Raw genomic sequence first — 19,753 nt, 5'->3', positions numbered from 1 at the left:
ACGAGGTTTCGGGCAAGTCCCTTTTGCTTTGTCGCTTACGAAGAGCAAGTATTTAAAAAAATTAACACACAAAATCCCCAGAACCATTACAATGACACATGCCTAACCTGAGTAACATCCCAGTCTTATTACTTTAACACTTCCCTATCCCTCCCAGCTACTTAGGGCAGGGACTGTATCTTTTTCCTATTCTAGAAAGCATCTAGAAGAATAAAACTGTGCACGCTAAGAATCAAAGTATTAATGGAATATTTCGTCTGTTTGCTGCCAGGCTATCCGATTCTGTAATGTTGGCAGACCTTGCTATTTAAACGTGTCTTTGTTACTTTGTTTTACCTAGCTATAAACATGAAGTAAGAAGCCTTTTCCAACTTGACACCTTTTCTGAGACCTACAGCAATTTGCAAATACTTGAGAACTGCTGCATTTTCAGGTGAGAAAACAGAACAGTGTGACATGTGAAGGGAAGTGAATTTTCTGCTTTATGGGCCTCATCTAGCTCCCATTGAAGTCAATGAGACTACTTGAGTGCTTAAAGTTAAGCAAGAGCTTAAGTGCTTTGCTGGATCAAGCCCTATATGAACACCCTACATCTTACCTCTTTTTGTTAAAAGGAACAGGAAGCAGCAAAGCATAAAAGGAGAGAGGAGGTTCTAGGCACCAAAATGCTCAATTCAGTAATGCTTGTGACAGTGGTGAAAACAGGCTCACTGGTGGTTTTTCTGGGGATTACCAGATTTTTAAAGTGGTTTTAAGATTACCTGGGGATCTGCTGGAGTCAACCAAAAAACCTTAACCCCAAAAATAGCCATAGTGTTTACTTTAATTTTGGAGTCAGTCATGTGCAAGTAATTTTTTCTTTCATAATATATGCGCTGTGATATGTTGCTTACAGTGAAGGCAAGAGTCCCATGATATGTTGCTAACACTGTGACTCCTAAACTGAAGATTTATGTTGGCTCCACTGAGTAGAAAATATTTATATTGTTCTTTTAAAATGTGAAACTAAAAATTCCACATTAACCTTTTCCAGAAAATAAAAATGATGATTTCTGATTTGTGAACATCTTAACTTGGGACTTGCATGATTATGTAGATTTGAAGAATGCTCTGATTGTATATGTCTGCATTTTTTGCCTGAAGCTTTGGCCTTCTTAATGTACGGTGCTATTCAATTTGCATTTGTTATGTGCCAAACGTACAAAGGATCCCTGACCCAGTCTCCGTTTATCTGCAAGCTGTCTTATATGTGCAAATCCTGTTTGTGGGCTATTTTTTGTGTCCTCTCATTTGGGAAAATGACAGAATTTGCATTTGCAAAACCCATTTATGTTTGATTTGCATGTACAAGTGGCATTTGTTTGTGTAAAGTTGCACACATTAACGAGAGAACTCAAAAATATATGCACAAGTAATTGGGCACTTAGGCCCTCATCCAGTGATGCAGTTAAACATGTAACAACCTTTAACCATTTGAAAAAAATCCCATTGACTCAAATGGGAGTTGGATCAGGCCTTAAGAGACCATTGACTGAAAATATGGCCCTATGTGCCTTTTTTTTTTTTTTTTTTTTGACAGAGCTGCTTGGCATAAGCTAACCTACATCTACAGTGCTAGTGCTGACACTGATGCTAAAGTGAAGGAATTTATAGACAGTACAGAAGAACAGAGTAGAGAACTTCTTCTGCAGGCAATTACTTCTAAAGTCAAGGTATTTGAGACCAGTGTTAACATTTAATGATGTTTTCATGCTGTCAGGCAGATGTTCCTATCCTGATCCTGGGGATGATGTATGGCTTTGTCTGCAGGACTGATGAATTGATATATTTTAGATCTGTATCTTGGAGCTTCTGTATATTTAATCATTCAGGATTCTAATACAATGCTTTTTGGAGCCATAATCTTTTCTGCTATTACTAAAGGTGCACCGATGGCTGCCCGCCTGTATTCAAATCCCAAGAGCTGAAGCGAAAAATATTAATTTCTAATGGCTATGAATTTCTCCATGAACAAAGTTAAATAATGTGATGCCATTGATCTTTGGTGTGTTGTTCACTTCTTCACAAAGCTGAAGACCACTACAAACATATCAGATGGCTGTCAAAGCCTGTGTGTGTGTGTGTGTGTGTGTGTGTGTGTGTGCGTGCCCCCTTGGTTAATCCTAGGTACAGAGAAGGTAGATTGAGGGCTTCTGTTCTCCATATCTCATAACTCAAGAATGAGGGGACATTTGGTGACACTGAAAGGTGGCAAATTCAAAACTGATAAAAGAAATACTTTTCTACATGGTGCACAATTAGACTGTGGAACTCATTGCCACAGTAAGTCATTAAAGCCAAGAATTTAGCAAGATTCAAAAAGCACCTGGACACTTATCTGGAGATCAAGAATTTCCAGAGTTATAATAGCTGATGGAAACAAAATTTGGGAAGGGATTTTAAACCTCATGCTTCAGGCCTTAAGTCAGTCTCTGACTGTTAGAGATCAGGATGAGACTTAATATGGAGGGCAGATTATCTCGCATATACCTGCTGCAGGGTTCTTGTACCTTCCTCTGAAGCATCTGGTGCTGACTGTTGCTGGAGATAGGATGTTGGACTAGATGAACCACAGGGTTGATCCAGTTTGGCAGTTCCTGTGATCCTAATCTGTGAGGGCACATCCTGCATAGCCTCACTGATATAGCTATTGCTCCACTGAGACGCTGTCTGCCTTCCACAGTCTTATGCAGTGTTGTTATAGCCGTGCTGGTCCCAGGATTTCAGAGAGACAATGTGGATGAGGTAATATCTTTTATTGGACCAGCTTCTGTGGGTGAGAGAGACAAAATGTCGAGCTTACACAGAGCTCTTTTTCTCGACTGGGAAACTTTTTCAGGCCGGGCCAACACTACAAACTTACACGTAGGCCCTGGAACTAAGGGTGCATGGGGGTGGGGGGTGGGGTGGATGCTGCAGCATCCCCTGGCTTGAAGTGGTTTCCCTCATATACAGGGTTTACAGTTTGGTTCAATGGCTCTCAGCACCCAAACTATACAAATTGTTTCAGCACCCCTGAACTTCCATCGGTATAACTACGTTGCTCAGGTGTGTGAAAAATCCATACCCCATAGCGACATAGTTATGCCGACCTAACCCCTGTATAAACAGCACTTTGCTGACGGGAGAGCTTTTCCTGTTAACATAGCTACTGCTTCTCATGGAGGTGGATTAACTGCACTGACAGGAGAAGCTGTCCCATCAGTGCAGTAGCATCTTCACTAAAGTGCTATAGCTGCAGTGCTGTACGGGTAGACAAGCCCCCAGAGTGAGTGTCACACCTAATGCAAGATGGAACAGATTGTTTAGTTTAATTGTTAACACATATTTCAAGGGACCATTGAAGGTGAAGTGGTCCGTTAACACCCCTCCACTCATAGAGAGGAAAGGAAGAGGGGGGAAGCAGCTGGGGGAGGGGGGCATTATTAGTGGATTACAGATTGTTCTAGTAAGCGATAAATGCCGTGTTTCTATTCAGTCCATGATTTTTAGTGTCTAGCAAAGTTATGAATTTAAGATCCCAGACTCGTCTTTTGAAAGTGTTGTGCAGGTTTCCGTTGAGGATGAGGACTGAGAGGTCGTAGAATCATAGAAGATTAGGATTGGAAGAGACCTCAGGAGGTCATCTAGTCCTACCCCCTGCTCAAAGCAGGACCAACCCCAACTAAATCATCCCAGCCAGGGCTTTGTCAAGCCGGGCCTTAAAAATCTCTAAGGATGGAAATTCCACCACTCCCTAGGTAACCCATTCCAGTGCTTGACCACCCGCCTAGTGAAATAGTTTTTCCTAATATCCAACATAGACCTCCCTCACTGCAACTTGAGACCATTGCTTCTTGTTCTGTCATCTGCCACCACTGAGAACAGCCTAGCTCCATCCACTTTGCAACCCCCCTTCAGGTAGTAACATAAGAACGGCCGTACTGGGTCAGACCAAAGGTCCATCTAGCCCAGTATCCTATCTACCGACAGTGGCCAATGCCAGGTGCCCCAGAGGGAGTGAAGCTAACAGATAATGATCACGTGATCTTTCTCCTGCCATCTATCTCCACCCTCTGACAAACAGAGGCTAGGGACACCATTCCTTACCCATCCTGGCTAATAGCCATTAATGGACTTAATCTCCATGAATTTATCCAGTTCTCTTTTAAACGCTGTTATAGTTCTAGCCTTCACAACCTCCTCAGGCAAGGAGTTCCACAAGTTGACTGCTCTGTGTGAAGAAGAACTTCCTTTTATTTGTTTTAAACCTGCTGCCCCTTAATTTCATTTGGTGGCCCCTAGTTCTTGTATTATGGGAATAAGAAAATAACTTTTCCTTATCTACTTTCTCCACATCACTCATGATTTTATATACTGCTATCATATCCCCCCTTAGTCTCCTCTTTTCCAAGCTGAAGAGCCCTAGCCTCTTTAATCTCTCCTCATATGGGACCCGTTCCAAACCGCTAATCATTTTAGTTGCCCTTCTCTGAACCTTTTCTAGTGCCAGTATATCTTTTTTGAGATGAGGAGACCACATCTGTACACAGTTTTCAAGATGTGGGCGTACCATCGATTTATATACGGGCAATAATATATTCTCCGTCTTATTCTCTATCCCCTTTTTAATGATTCCTAACATCCTGTTTGCTTTTGACTGCCTCTGCACACCGCGTGGACGTCTTCAGAGAACTATCCACGATGACTCCAAGATCTTTTTCCTGATTTGTGGTAGCTAAATTAGCCCCCATCATATTGTAGGTATAGTTGGGGTTATTTTTTCCAATAATTTACTTTACATTTATCCACATTAAATTTCATTTGCCATTTTGTTGCCCAATCACTTAGTTTTGTGAGATCTTTTTGAAGTTCTTCACAGTCTGCTTTGGTCCTAACTATCTTGAGCAGTTGAAGGCTGCTATCAAATCCCTCCTGACTTTTTTCTTCTGCAGACTAAATAAGCCCAGTTCCTCACCCTCTCCTCGTAAGTCATGTGCCCCAGCCCCTAATCATTTTCGTTGCCCTCTGCTGGACTCTCTCAATTTGTTCACATCCTTTCTGTAGTGGGGGGCCCAAAACTGGATGCAATACTCCAGATGTGGCCTCACCAGTGCCGAAGAGAGGGAAATAATCACTTCCCTCGATCTGCTGGCAATGCTCCTACTAATGCAGCCCAATATGCCGTTAGCCTTCTTGGCAACAAGGGCACACTGTTGACTCATATCCAGCTTCTCGTCCATCGTAATCCCCAGGTCCTTTTCTGCAGAACTGCCACTTAGCCAGTTGGTCCTCAGCCTGTAGTAGTGCATGGGATTCTTCTATCCTGAGTGCAGAACTCTGTCTCATCAGATTTCTTTTGGCCCAATCCTCCAATCTGTCTAGGTCACTCTGGACCCTATCCCTACCCTCCAGCATGTCTACCTCTCCCCACAGCTTAGTGTCATCTGCAAACTTGCTGAGGGTGCAATCCATCCCATCATCCAGATCATTAATGAAGATGTTGAACAAAACTGGACCCAGAACGAAACCCTGGGGCACTCCACTTGATATCGGCTGCCAACTAGACATCGAGCCGTTGATCACTACCCATTGAGCCCGATGATCTAGCCAGTTTTATATCTACCTTTAGTCCATTCATCCAATCCATACTTTTTTAACTTGGTGGCAAGAATACTGTGGGAGACCGTATCAAAAGCTTTGCTAAAGTCAAGGTATATCACGTCCACCACTTTCCCCATATCCACAGAGCCAGTTATCTCATCATAGAAGGCAATCAGGTTGGTCAGGCATGACTTGCCCTTGGTGAAGCCATGTTGACTGTTCCTGATCACCTTCCTCTCCTCCAAGTGCTTCAAAATGGATTCCTTGAGGACCTGCTCCCTGATTTTTCTAGGGACTGAGGTGAGGCTGACCGGTCTGTAGTTCCCCGGATTCTCTTTCTTCCCTTTTTTAAAGATGAGCACTATATTTGCTTTTTTCCAATCGTTTGGGACCTCCCCCGATCGCCACAAGTTTTCAAAGATAATGGCCAATGGCTCTGCAATCACATCAGGTCAGCTATAGAGTGATCGCTTTGTGAAAAGTGTTCACCCACAGGTGATAGGGTGTTTTTGTCTTTTATCATTGTCCTGTGTGAGTTCATTGGGAGCACAGTGATTGTCTGGTTTCATCCACATAGTTGCTATCGGGACATTTATTGCACAGGATGAGGCACACCACATGTTGTGATAGGCATGTGTAGGAACCATGGATTTTGTAAGATGTGTTGGGGAAGGGGGTGTTGATCATTTTAGCAGTGGAGATATGTCTGCATGTTTTGCATCTGTTATTCTGGCAGGGTCTGGTCTCGCTTTGAATTGGTGTGGCCTTGTCTGTGGAGAACTTGCTCCTGATGATACTCCTGGCGATACTGGGCATTGTTTGAAGGCCAGAAGAAGGGGTTCAGGAAAGATTTCTTTCAGGATGGGGTCCCCATTGAGTATGGCTTGTAGTTATTTGTTTATACCCCATATGGGTTCCAATGTGGGGTGGTAGATAACAACTAGGGATATGTGATTGGAAGGAGTTTTATTTCTGTATTGGAGCAGGTTCTCTTGGGATATTTGGGTGGCCCATTCCATGATGCGATCTGCATGTCTGGTGCAGTGTCCTTGTTTGGTGAAGGTGATTTTGAGTGTGTTAAGATGTATATCCTAGACTCTCTTCTTTGAGCATATTCTGTGGTATCTGAAGTTATGTCTACACTAGCACTTAAGTCGGCAAAACTTTTGTCGCTCAGGAATGTGAAAAAACACCCCTCTGAGCGACATAAGTTTTGCCGGCATAAGTGCTCATGTGCACAGTGCTACGTCAGTGGGAGATGCTCTCCCACCGACATAGCTACAGCTGCTTGTTGAGCTGGTTTTATTATGTTGATGAGAGAGCTCTCTCCCATTGGCATAATGTGGCTACACCATTGATCTTACAGCGGCACAGCAGTATCGGTACAGCTGTGCTGTTGTAAGCTTGTAAGTGTAGACATGGCCTGAGTGTCTTGCTATAGATTACAGATTTCTTGGTGTGTTTGGGATGATGACTGGATCTATGAAGGTCGGTGTGGTGATCCAAGGGTTTCTTGTATATAGGTGTCTGTAGGATTCCATTGTTGAATCTGATTGTTGTGTGCAGGAAGTTGATGCTGGTGTGGGAGTGTTCCAGAGGTAGTTTAATGGATGGGTGGTGGTTGTTGAAGTTGTGATGGAAATCTATGAGGCACGTAGGTTGTCTTTCCAGAGGATGAAAATATCATTAATATATCTCAGTGTGTGGGAGTATGTGATGATTTCTTGTTTGAGGTGGTTCCTCCTGAAGCATGTGAGGTGCAGTAAGTGGTTCTTCAGTTTTTCTGAAGTCCATCTGCCGAGCTGTTCAGCATATTTGGAGTTGTATGTAGTGATCAAGAGTGTGTTAGATGATGAGACCGCTGGGGATAATGTTTTGTTTCTTGTATTTGCTCAGGAAGTAGATGTCGTGGTAAGTTTTGCTTCCTTTTTCTTTATGTTGTGTAGTTTCCATTTCAGATGGCAAAATTAGGTATCTTCCATTATTGCATGCAATGTTGTTGTAGCCGTGTTGGTCCCAGGATATTAGAGAGACAAGGTGGGTGAGGTAATATCTGTTATTGGACCAACTTCTGTTATTGAGAGAAACAAACTTTGGAGCTTACTCAGAGGTCTTCTTCAGCTCCCCATAGACCAGGACACACCAACTTAAAGCAGAACCAGACCGTGTCAGAACAAGAGACATATCTCCACTGCAGACATATCTCCACTGCTGTAATGATCAACACACCCTACAACAACACCTTTCAAGATCCATGTATCCTACATATGCCTATCACAACAGGTGGTGTACCTCATCCAGTGGATAATTTTTTCACCCCTCAACTCACAGAGTAAATGCTCCAGTAGCAACTATGTGGGTGAAAGCAGACAGTTACTACAGTCTTGCATGCATTCACCCAGGAAAATGATAAAAGACAAAAACACCCTATCATCTGTCGGTGAACACTTTTCACAAAGCAATTATGCTATATCTGGCCTATCAGTCCTCATCCTCAAAGGAAACCTGCACAACACTTTTCAGACGATGAGTCTGGGAGCTTAAATTGCTAGACACTAAAAATCATGGACTGAATGGAGACCTGGATTTATGGCTTATTACAAAAAATCTATAACCCATTAACAACCCCCCCACTTCCTCCCCACCCATTCCTCCCTATGATTGGAGGGGTGTTAATGGGCCACTTCACCTTAAATGGTCTCTGGAAATATGTGTTAACTATTTATGCTAAACAATCTGTTCCATCTTGTATTTAGCTGTGACACTCTGAGTAAGTTTCCCAGACCTGAAGAAGAGCTCTATGTAAGCTCAAAAGCTTGTCTCTCTCACCAACAGAAGTTGGTCCAATAAAAGATACCTCACCCACCTTGTCTCTTCCAGAGCCTGAGGTCTTTCAGTGTTTGGCTCAACATGTTAATTTAGTCTATCTTGGGTTTTAATTGTTCCTGCTTTCATCATTTTGCTTATCATTTGAAACAAAGGAATGAAAAGAAGATGCTGCAGCACTTGAATGACTCCACCTGTAAAAGTGGATGGAGCAAACAGAAATGATGCTTCTGTGATGTTTCTAAATGGCCTGCCATTGACCTCCGTTATTTCCTATTCTTCAGGTGGCATTGAAAGATCACTTCAGAAAAGATAATAGTGATTTTGACAAATTTCTAGACTGTTTACGGTCAAGTTTTTCAAGGTTTGAGATGAAAAATACAGAGACCTATGAGGTAAGAAATAAGCAAGATATTACTAAGAAAAACCACCACAAACCATGCCATTGGATGTTGGGATTGCTAAGTATTTCAAAGTTAACCCAAACTCCCATTTAGCCCCAAATGGTTTAGAAGAAGACCTGATGGTCTCAGTCCAGTTCCTAACAGACAAGTGTCAACAACACATAAACCACTATTACAATTACAACTCTTGTTGTGATCTTAGCAGAGAAGCCAGGAAATGAATGGGCATGGAAACAGGGGGCAGGAGTGAGTTGGACTACCTTAAAAGGTTCTCCTCCCTCCCCGGTCATGGCTGTAACAATCTGTCTAGCTAAGCACTTATAAGGCCCCCATTACTGTAGTATCTGAAACCCTCATAATCTTTAATGCATTTATCCTCAGAACATCCCTATGAAGTAGAGACTTGCTATTATCCTTATTTTATTGGTGGAGAATGAAGGCCAAGAGAAACTAAATAACTTCCCTAAGGTCTCACAGAAAGTCTGTGGCACAGCAGGGATTTGAATTTGGGTCTTCCATGTAGCCAGCTAGTTCCCTAAACACTGGGCTATCCTCCCTTTCATTATAGGGGAAGTTTGCATTGCTGCTGCCTGTGCTATGCGTGTCTTGTGGTTAAAAACAAGACTTCCAATTCCACGTCTGTAAACATGGCACCTTTCACCACCACTAATTTCAATTCAAAGATAGAAAAAGCATTGCAACATTCTGTTTGCTCTTTAGAACCTGTCACTGGACATTGTGTCACATGAATGCCATGTCGAGTAGCAGTGCTGGGGTAGAACACTAAGCCAGGACTGATTCTGTGTTGCCAAGTTTGTTTGGGGGCAGTGCTAGAGATTTCCTATGTGCTTTGACTGCAACTTAAAACTGACCTGATTTAAATTGCTAATGAACTGTAGTTTTGTCCAGTGAACTGTCTTTTCTTAGTGATATTGAGGGCTAGATCTCTCTCACTCCCTTTAAGTACTTACATGGCCCTCATCACCCATAGTCTCTAAGCAGATTGTGCCCACCTTAGTACATCCATGTGTTAGACTAGCACTGCTAGACTCTTTAAAAGGGCTCAGAGGGGGAAGATTGGGGCCTGCTTCTGAGTGAAACCAAAATGGCCAGTGTCTTTCTAGCTGGAATCTGGCCTTTACTCATAGCCACACTCAGCACAAAGAGGCTAATCTTTGTTTCTTTGTCTGGAACAGACCCTCATCCAGACTGTCCATCACATCGTTGTCACTGAGTATGTTCAGGCTCTCCTAACTGCTTCTGGGAAGTCATCTTCTGCAAAGCGGAGGAAAATTGCCAACAAAATTGAAGTGGATCACCAGGCAATTCGAACGCTCTTTGAAGAATGCTTCGTAAGTCTTTGATTTGGCTTTGCAGTGTTATGTTTACTCTTTCGACTACCGAGTACAAGAACCTGGACAATGAGCGGCACATTTCTGAATGGAACAGGAGCACTTAACAAACTGATACCCAGATCTCCATACATAAACATCAGTCATGTTTCAAGACATCATGTTGGCAGTTCAAATCTGCTATCAGTGGTGCAAAATATTGTTAGTTTGTAGCTTTGGAATGTAGGGGGACCCCAAGCTTTCTATTCTTTCCCCTGCAACAGGAAACAGCGAGAGACTCAAAATTGAGGGGTGTTAATTACACCAGCTAGGCTTGTTGCACTTCACGGGGCAATTGCCTCAGTAGAGCAGGTGATGTTGTCCATGCGCTCTACCATGCGGCTCTTGCCAGTTGGGCAATGCAGAGTCCTATAGAACCTACACTCTACTCAAAGGTCTGCTGTAGTATAGTTTCAGTGGGATACGGTATCCTTCTCACTTCCTGCTCTGACAGGTTGTTGCATACTTTTGTGTTCCACTACAGAAATTACTGCATTTCAGTGGTGGGTAAAGGGATTGCTGTATCTCTTTTACTTATCTCAGAGGGATCAGGATTATCATTAAGGTTTGTAAAGCACATGTAGAGAGATGGGTAAAATGCACTGCAGAGGGCCTAGTAATGTATTATAATTAAAAATACTGTAATTCTTGGCTACCTGATACATTTTCCCAATCAGATTACTGGTGAGTACAAGATAAAGCAAAGCAGAGGCCAGGTGGATCCAGAACAGATGAATTCCCAAAGGAGGCTGGATGTTTTGTGTGAAATCAGAAGGAAGTGCATGCACACAGCAGTCTGGGATGTGAAAAGAGGCTTTCGTAGTGTTGCCAGCACTTTTGATTTTATAGCAAATCTCTCAACATCTGGCATTTTCCATAATCCCTCAGCTACTGGAGTCATGTGATTACATCAGGCTCTCAGCTTTCATTTAAAAAAATTAAGTTACTAGTCTTATGGTTGGAGAGAAAAACTGGAAAACATGAACCCAAAGGGCTCAGAAACCAAATGGCGCAAATAAAAAGACCCCAAATTAATTCTTTTAAAAGAATCTATGAATTTTAAGCCGATCACATGATTTCTTGGGCCTGACTCATTATTTTTGAATGCTTGGGTTTGGCAATCCTGCTTTCTACTTCAGTGAGAGTTGCAATAGGCTGGTTGTCAGTGATTCAAACTCTGTGTAAATAAACAAATAATTTTTTAGCCTCCCTTGGAAAAGCTCAGACTCACTGCAATTAGCCCTTTAGTCTCCGTATGGAAAAATGAAAACTGCCAGTACTTTTAAGGTCTATTGTATCACGTAGGCCATTTAAAGAGACCTTAACACTTTCAGAGACCATCAGAAATATGTTATTAAAAAAAAAGATTCTCTAACAGATAGCTCTTAAACTTACCATTCATGCTGTGCTCAGCATTGTATAAGACATGGAAGAAGAGCTGATCTTATTATCTAAATTAGGCAATGTATAGGCAATCCAAAATAATATGATTGTGTATATATATATATACACACACACACACACACAACCTATAATATACACAGGTTGAAGAACAACTCTGCATGCAGTTGGTAAAATGCCACTCCCTTCACCCATGCTCTTTCCTCTCTCATTGCTCAGGGTATTAGCACTGAAAACCTTGCTAGAAGAAATATACTTAAAAATGTTGGTCTGATGTTCACTCAAGTTAGGTGCACAATTGTGCATGCAAAATATATGCTCAACTGTACAGTTAATTTGAGTATGTAGTTACGACCATGGTTACACTTGCTTCCTGACCTAGCCTGCCATGTGCACATGCTTTCCCCTTTCAAGTCCCTTCTCAAAACACATTTTGAAACTCCTAGCCGTCTCCTCAAAGAAGTGTTTGCTAAATAATAATTATATATATTGTAAAAGAAAATCTAACAAGATTGTGTTAAGCATTACTGCTCAGTCACCTACACTTTGGTTATTTGAGTTGTAGTAGACCCTTTTAGATCAGGGATCTTATCTTCCTACCTCTCTGTATAGACCCTTTTGGCACTCTGTAATAAATAACATTTGATAATGATGAGCTTGACAAACCGGGAATATTGTACAGTTTGAGTATGTTAGGGAGCAAAATCCGTCAATAATTATAGTTTTCTTGGTATGCAGAGTTATAGACAGTCTGTATTTCTGCAATGCAGAGGAAGAGAGAGAGGAGGGTTGAATCTAAATATTATCTTTTGAATTTATGTTCAATGCAGAGATGCGCTAGCTCCTGGAAAATCCAGTCTGATTCTCGGTGCTAAGTGATATCATGGGAATGTGTTTTTGTCCTGAAGTAATTTGAACAGCACATTCCCTAGGTTTGCTTTGCTGTAGAAGTTATGCTGATATTGTGGCATAAATAATTCAGAATAGCAATTTACTCGCATTACCTTTCTACTCAAAATGTGTGCAAGATCTGAAGCTAACTCTGGGTAGTTCATCCCAATCCTCATTTTTCAAATGTCATTAAAATGTAATATTTCTTTGTTTTCGTTTATAGGGCTCAGTCCTGCAGGAGTGCACAGATCCGTGCAGAATCAAACCCTTTTTTCATTTGCTTTCTGTTCCAATTTCCCCCCCACCCCTTCCCGCCTTGCTCTTTCGGTGGGCTTGTTTAAAGTCAGCCATAATGCAGTTGCATGTATTGGCCAGTAGGGGTTGCTAATGCAGTTGTATGATTAGATTCTACTTTATTCTTACATCTGGGGGGAAAATACCACACAACCCCTACAATGCTCATAGCTTTTTCTGGTCCACAAGTAGGTGACCCAAGTCTGATCCTGAAGCCAGATCTTCATATTGCACTCTGCTTCCTCTGCCACTCCAGTTGAATGCATATGTTCTTATATCCCTAGGGCCCTAAAACTGCTTCACTGGATGACCCTATTGAAAGTATCCTAGATTTTATTCTACTTACTGACATCGAAGCAATGAAAATACAGCTTGTGCTTCTTCTCCTCAAGTTTCCAGATATAAGGTAAGGCATTGCATGGATTATAGTTATTCAGGCTGCTTAGCGGATTATTTACAGCCATAAATCCTGTAACAATATTTGTTATCCAATACACTACCTGTGCACCATCTTGGCTGTGCTTTGGGATTATTATAGTCAGAGCTGGTACAAACATCTATAATGAAGGCTGCCTCCATTATTAGATCCTGGTTTTGGCTGATTATAACTATCAAATGTTGACCATTTGGGTGAAGGAGGCAGGGGTCCAGGGGAAAAAAGTTGTATATGATCATGTAATTAAAGACTACATCATCATGCACATGCACAGGGGGGCCAAATTAGCGTTGTACGAACAACCTTAATTCAGGCAGTTCTGAACTTTTGAATGTTTAACTTGGCAACCATAACATTCTTTTAACGTAGTTCTTTTGTGTGTCATTAATTATACATTATCCAGCATGCATTCAGCACTTACATTTCACACAGGAAACTGACAATAGGAACTAATATTGACTTTTAGTTCCTAAAATGAAATGGTAGCTAATCTCAGTTTGTCAAACTGTTCTGTTTTTTTTCCTTCAGTTCCTTCCATCATTTTTCTGATGTCCTGTTTTAGTAACTGTATTTTTCCAAGTTAACTTATATGCACAGACAATACTTGGAAAAATACCCATTCTGATCATAGTCTCTTAAGGCCAAAGTTAGAGCTGGTTCAATGTCATTGACTTCAATGGCATCACACCTGCTTACATCACATCTGACTTGGGTTCTTACTGCCCGCATCATTAAATAGGGTGATAAGTGACAGTCCCATTCAGCCAAGCAACTACCACACAAGGGAAAAAACCATCTTCCAGGTGACCAAGAGGTCACCATCTCTGCAGAAAGGGTAAAAAAAATGCTCTTAAAAATAAAATGTGGAGTCACCATAAAAACCAACCTGCCAAACAAACAGTCCTGCTCTGCTCTTACTAGAGAACTGGGTTAGGAACAGCTTTGGCTAGGTGAGATCATAATTTTAAATACAGGTATAACATTCTGGGTGGCCATAGGTGTTAGAAACCCGTTTATCAGCAGTTGGAGTTTAACAGTTTCCAAGACTCTGCTCTTGGCCCTGTGTAATTGGGTCTTATCAAGCAGACATATTTGTCTCCTCTGTTTTACTGATCTGATTCCTGGTACTTTTGGAAAGGAAAGAACATCTGAATATAATCTTGGACCTCAAAGGATCTCTCAATGGGACAGACAGAAATGCCATGTTGGAGGTGGTTTATGATAATTGTGTGGGATTTGAAAGAGGACACAATTCATTTTTTGAAGCGATAGAAATAAAGCCTGGAAAATATGGCGTCTGTGGCTGCTGCTGCTGCTATTAGGAAAGGTGAGTGTGTGTGAATACATATGCATATAGGTGTGTGTAAATAGATTTATAGCTAGATAATGTAATAGTTGCTGTGACTGTAATGCCACTTTTTTAGATTTCTAATAAAAATCTGCATTAATAACTCTTATATAGCATTTTCCACCTGTAGATCTCTGACTGTCTTTAAGTATCATTTTGCAGATAGAGCAGCTGCAGTACAGAGTGCTTAAGTGACTTGACCAAGTTACAGCAGGTCATTGGAAGAGCTGGGAATAGAACCCAGAACTCTTGGCTCCTAGTCTAATTTTCTTTTCCTGTTTAGAGACAGCAGAGTGAATCACAGAGCACAGGGCCTGGTCATACAGTCCAACCAGCCCTGCTTAGGAGTGACAATCCTTATCCTTTTAAAACAAATACTTAAAGTTTTTCCATTTTGTCCCTCCATAAATCTCCCCTAGTCCAATGCATTTCAACAGAGTTCATAGATTCATAGATTTTAAGGCCATTAGGAACCTTTATGGCCATCTAGTCTGACTTCCTCCTTAACACTGTCCAGAGAATTTCACTGTGACTCCTGCATTCAAGCCCATAACTTCTGGGAGAACTAGCACATATCTTCTAAAAAGATATCCAGTCTTGATTTAAAGACTTCAAGTGATGGCCAATGCTTACTCATTCCAGTGATTAATTACCTTCGCTTTGAATAATTTACATCTTATTTCTAGTCTGAATTTGTCTAGCTTCAGCTTCACACCCTAGGATCTTGTTAAATCTTTGGCTGCTGATTAGAGCCCTCTCCCCATGTAGTTTTATGTCCTCGGTCTGTACTGAGAGAACATTCTCACACACACACACACACACACACACACACACACACTCTCTGTTTTATTTCAGTTTCACATACCTTTCCTTTCTTTCACTCAGGTCTAATATGGAAAGTCAGAAGCCACCCTCCTTGCCTGTGTCACAAAGACTCCATCATCAGCAGGCAACATCTGAGATCACACCTACTTGAAAGTTATGAGGAGTGGCAAACAGTATTTGTCTGCTGAAAACAGCTGGTAGGCCATGCGAGAACATGTGCCAGAGTGTTCAAGACAAGAAGATCACATAAACCCAAACTGTGGTTCCCTGCACAAAGTCCAACTGAAAGGGGGAATGCACATGGTTAGTGGGGTAGAATCCTCCCTGAAACCTGCAGCTAGATTCTTGCTTAGCTGGGCTATGGCTGCTAGGGAGAGAAGCATTGGACAGAGCCCCATCTTGCTTCGGTCAGGGATTGGGTCAGTAACCCCCTGCCATTTCCCCACTCCTCCCACAATGCTCCTTTCCACAGTCCTGCACAGAGAGCCACTATGTAGCATGTTCTGCGGCATGCAGAGGGCTGCGGAACCCTTCTGGTGCATGGTTACCAGCTAGCATCCTGCTCAGCCGGAAGGTGGCATCTCCGCAGCATTTGGGCCTTGGGCGCCCACGGAGGGGAAGCAGGATGTGGCACTTAGCTTTTGTGTTCCATTCATTTGCTTAAATGGAAAGTCATACTAATAGCACAGGACTTACCTCAGTCCCTAGTAGCCCATTGCAATGGATTGTGGATATAGTGTAATTAGTATCTTCGTTTTATAACTGGCTTCAGAGCTGAGTTTGTCTTTTCATCCATATAACTCAGTTGACTGAAAATTTCCCCTGCTGTAAAGCTCTAATTTCTTTAACGTGGGAATTTTTGCTGTGGAAATCTCATGTGCAGTGGACAGTTAAAATAGCTGTTTCCGCTAATCCTCTGGGTCGGCGTAAACTGCTTTCAGATGTGAATAGACAAGAAGTACAGTATGGGAAAATAATAGGCCTTCTTTTTGCCCATGTATAGGCTGGTCATAATTTCAGAGCTGGATTTGGTTCAAGGCCTCATTTGCTATTGTGTTAATAGAGGTCACTGCCATTCTGGTGCTCTCTGACAAGTGTAAACAAATTAGCCATGCGGAAAAGAATTGCTATATCAGACACTCTTCAACTCTCCTAGGCAGCCATTCTGCATCAGTGACAGCTTCCTCAAACATGGCCTTTCACCCCTGTTTTGCTGGCAATTAGGAACGGAACAAGAGAAGCAAGTTGGTTGGTTTTTGTGTATATGAAAAGCTTGTAATCAAGCTGCTCTGTGAGATGTTTGGGGGAAAGTCCCCTAAATCCAAATGAAATTTTAAAAGGTGTCACACTACAAAGCTTATGCTCTAATAAATTTGTTAGTCTCTAAGGTGCCACAAGTCCTCCCGTTCTTCTTCTTACTACAAAACTATAAACTCTCGTCTGTGCTCTTTGCTGAGTCTGAAAGCTCATGTCTTTAATAAACTAGCTTTAAAGGCCAGATTCTGCTTTCCTTACTCTTGGTGAATGGTACCTCACTCTACACGTAGTCCCAAATAGACCTGTTCCAAGTAAGGTGACACACAGTAGGCAAATATGTGGGTTTTAAAAAACAAGTCAAACAACATTAGAATTACCATGTAATCTGCCTTAAGTGACCTTTCAAGGACCAACAAACACCAGCTGAGTTACAGAGGTTGTTCATTAACCACAGGTGGTACAACACCGTACCAAAAAGTTGCTCTCCCTTGTTTGCCATCTCAGCTTGAACTCTTAATTCACTTTTCCCTGTGCAGCTCTGCCCTGGCCTATGCCTTGGATCTGATCTGTTAACATGGCCCATGTCCTTTCCATGTCAATCAGCCAATGTGAATTTCGTGAATTTGTCTCGGTTTTGCCAAATTGGTGAGAAATTGCTGAGAAAAACAAACAAAATCCCTTAAAAAGGACTCAGAGAAAATCAAAATGTTTCCTTTCAAAAAAGATGAAACATTTTGATTTTTCAGCTCAAAATGACTGTTTTGAAAATGTGTAAAATAGTCAGACGTGGTCAGCAGTGAAACGAACATTTTGTTTGACCTGACACTATATTTTTTCCCAACTTTTTGTTTTGCCAAAAATGTTGAAAAGTTTCAGTTCAACCCAAGCGGTTTGGTGTTTTTAATTTTCCAGAATGGCCAACGAACCAGAAAATCCATTATTCACACAGCTCCACTCACAGCCTTCTGAGTTTATTTCTCCACGCCCATCTTCCGCCTTCCTCCACAGCCAATACAAAGGCAGCTGGCCTTCCCTTTCCCTTTTTAACCTCCTCCTAAGACCTGTTCTTCTCTGAGGTCTGTAAAGACCAAATACCTTCTGCAGCCCAACATTAAATAATTGGATGAAGAAAAAAAAAGCCTTTCTTTGGGGATTGCAAACAGGTGTCAAGGGTTCAGAACCACCCTGTCCTTCCCATACTGCTAATTGTTGAGGGTAGATGGGAGGGGAGCTTTGGTGGAGGTAATTGGTCCTGATCTATGTCTGTGTTCTAGGACCCAATCATGCAAATACCTACTACTGGGGTGAGTAATAAGCACTACCTTGGGTTGTAAGGATTTGCAGAATGGTGCCTTTACTTTGTGAGCCTCACAGGGACAGGAAATGGGGGAGTATTAATATTATTTTTGTCTTGTACAATACTGAGCACATATTCGATTCGCACTGACCAAATGATTTAATCCCCAATAGATTCTTTATTGCTTTTAATGAATTGTGAGAACTTCAAAGTCATAAAAGTCAATTTCAGCTATTAAAAGATGAGGAAGAGCGTTCTAACAAAAGTCAATCATTTGGCTACTCTTCCAAGACAGCTGACTCCCTCTTCTGTTTGAAAACAGAGTTTCTAAAGCTTCAGCTGGTCCAGGTATTAGATAAATGTGCAATTTTTAGTCCAGCTAAACATTTAATTGGCTTATAAACCACTTAGTAAAGCAATTAAAAAAAATTCACTGCCACTTTGCACAGGTTGGAAGACAACACGGTCTGCATGTTGCACCGAGTTCATCCAGCCTCAAACTTCTTGCCACACAAAGAAATATGAACATCTGTCAAAATATACAGCGCGGGGCTCTGAATTGTGCTGGGTATATCAAGCCAGTCACAGTAGTCATCCTTCTGTGCTATGATTTACGCATTTATTTCCAGGGGCGGGGAATACATTATATCTACAATTTCTTGGAGATAGGGTTATAGTGAGCCCATGTTTATTGATATTTAAATCAACAAGCATTACAGAGAAAATAAACAAAAACACACAAAACCCCTTGCCATCCTGATCATAGTTGGTCTAAAAATACATTCCACAGCACTGGAAAGATTTCTTCCAAATAAATATTGATAATTAGTTGCTTCTACTCTATCTGATACATTCAGAGAAGGGTATTATGATTATTTAATAAATAAATGTAAATTGGAAACTGGCGTGTATTTGGAACACAGTGTTATGTAAGTAAGTCCTTTCTGTGTCTGTATATACAATGTGTTCTGTAATATATATCTGTATGTGAAAGATTTATTTTAAATAATATTTCTTCATTGTAAATTTCTCTTCTTATTTTGCAAAGGAGCCATAAAATATTCAAATACAACTTAAATGAAGAAAAATGCACTCTTAGACTTATTCGCCGCATATTGGACTGCAGAGTTTGGAGGTGAATCTGCCCTGATCTGATAAAGCTCTCAATCCTATGGACTTTCTAGACATAATCCTGTGACATATTTAAACCCATCTGTGCTGTGCTTCCAGGAGGATAGGGGACAAGGGTGGCTTTAACTGCCCTGTTTTACCCTTATTTCTGGACTGTGTAGAAGCCAGTGCAAGCACCAAAGGACACTCCACCAGAGAAGTAGATCACATCATGGAACGGACCACACAAATAACCTGCGAAAACCTACTTCAATAGAAATATAACCCCCCACCCCCAACCATACCCCCCTAATTGTCACCTACCACCCCACAATGGAACCTTATAGGGTATCATCGAAAAATTACAACCCATACTTGATGGGGACCCTATCCTGAAATAAATCTTTCCTAAACCCCCTCTTCTGGCCTTCAAACAACCCCCCCAACTTCTCCAACCTCATCATCAGAAGCAAACTCCCCACACACCAGGGCACACCGACTCAAAGCGGCACCAGACCCTGCCACAATAACAAATGCAAAACCTGCAGACATATCTCTATTTCTACAATGATCAACACTCCCCACAATGCACCTTTCAAGATCCGTGGGTCCTGTACATGACTATCACAAGATGTGGTGTACCTCATCCAG

The 19,753-nt window shown here is 41.6% G+C and overlaps 1 protein-coding gene across 3 annotated transcripts in view; it reads left to right on the top strand.

The window, feature by feature from the left end:
- Nucleotides 1–19,080, top strand: part of LOC101952813 (exocyst complex component 3-like protein 2) — an 86,226-nt gene extending 67,146 nt beyond the window's left edge. For all 3 annotated transcript variants that reach the window (XM_065593657.1, XM_065593656.1, XM_008168210.4), the window contains 7 exons: nucleotides 341–433; nucleotides 1,580–1,712; nucleotides 8,733–8,843; nucleotides 10,049–10,204; nucleotides 13,114–13,235; nucleotides 14,404–14,592; nucleotides 15,499–19,080. In XM_065593657.1, coding sequence (XP_065449729.1) covers nucleotides 341–433; nucleotides 1,580–1,712; nucleotides 8,733–8,843; nucleotides 10,049–10,204; nucleotides 13,114–13,235; nucleotides 14,404–14,587 — 799 coding nt within the window. In that variant the 3' untranslated portion in view covers nucleotides 14,588–14,592; nucleotides 15,499–19,080. The remainder of the gene's footprint in view (nucleotides 1–340; nucleotides 434–1,579; nucleotides 1,713–8,732; nucleotides 8,844–10,048; nucleotides 10,205–13,113; nucleotides 13,236–14,403; nucleotides 14,593–15,498) is intronic.
- The last annotated feature ends 673 nt before the right edge of the window (nucleotides 19,081–19,753 follow it).

This window comes from Chrysemys picta, chromosome 4, assembly GCF_011386835.1.
Source record: "Chrysemys picta bellii isolate R12L10 chromosome 4, ASM1138683v2, whole genome shotgun sequence".
Taxonomy (NCBI): domain Eukaryota; kingdom Metazoa; phylum Chordata; order Testudines; family Emydidae; genus Chrysemys; species Chrysemys picta.
The sequence above is the reverse complement of the archived record's forward strand: the minus strand, read 5'-3'. Positions and strand labels throughout refer to the sequence as shown.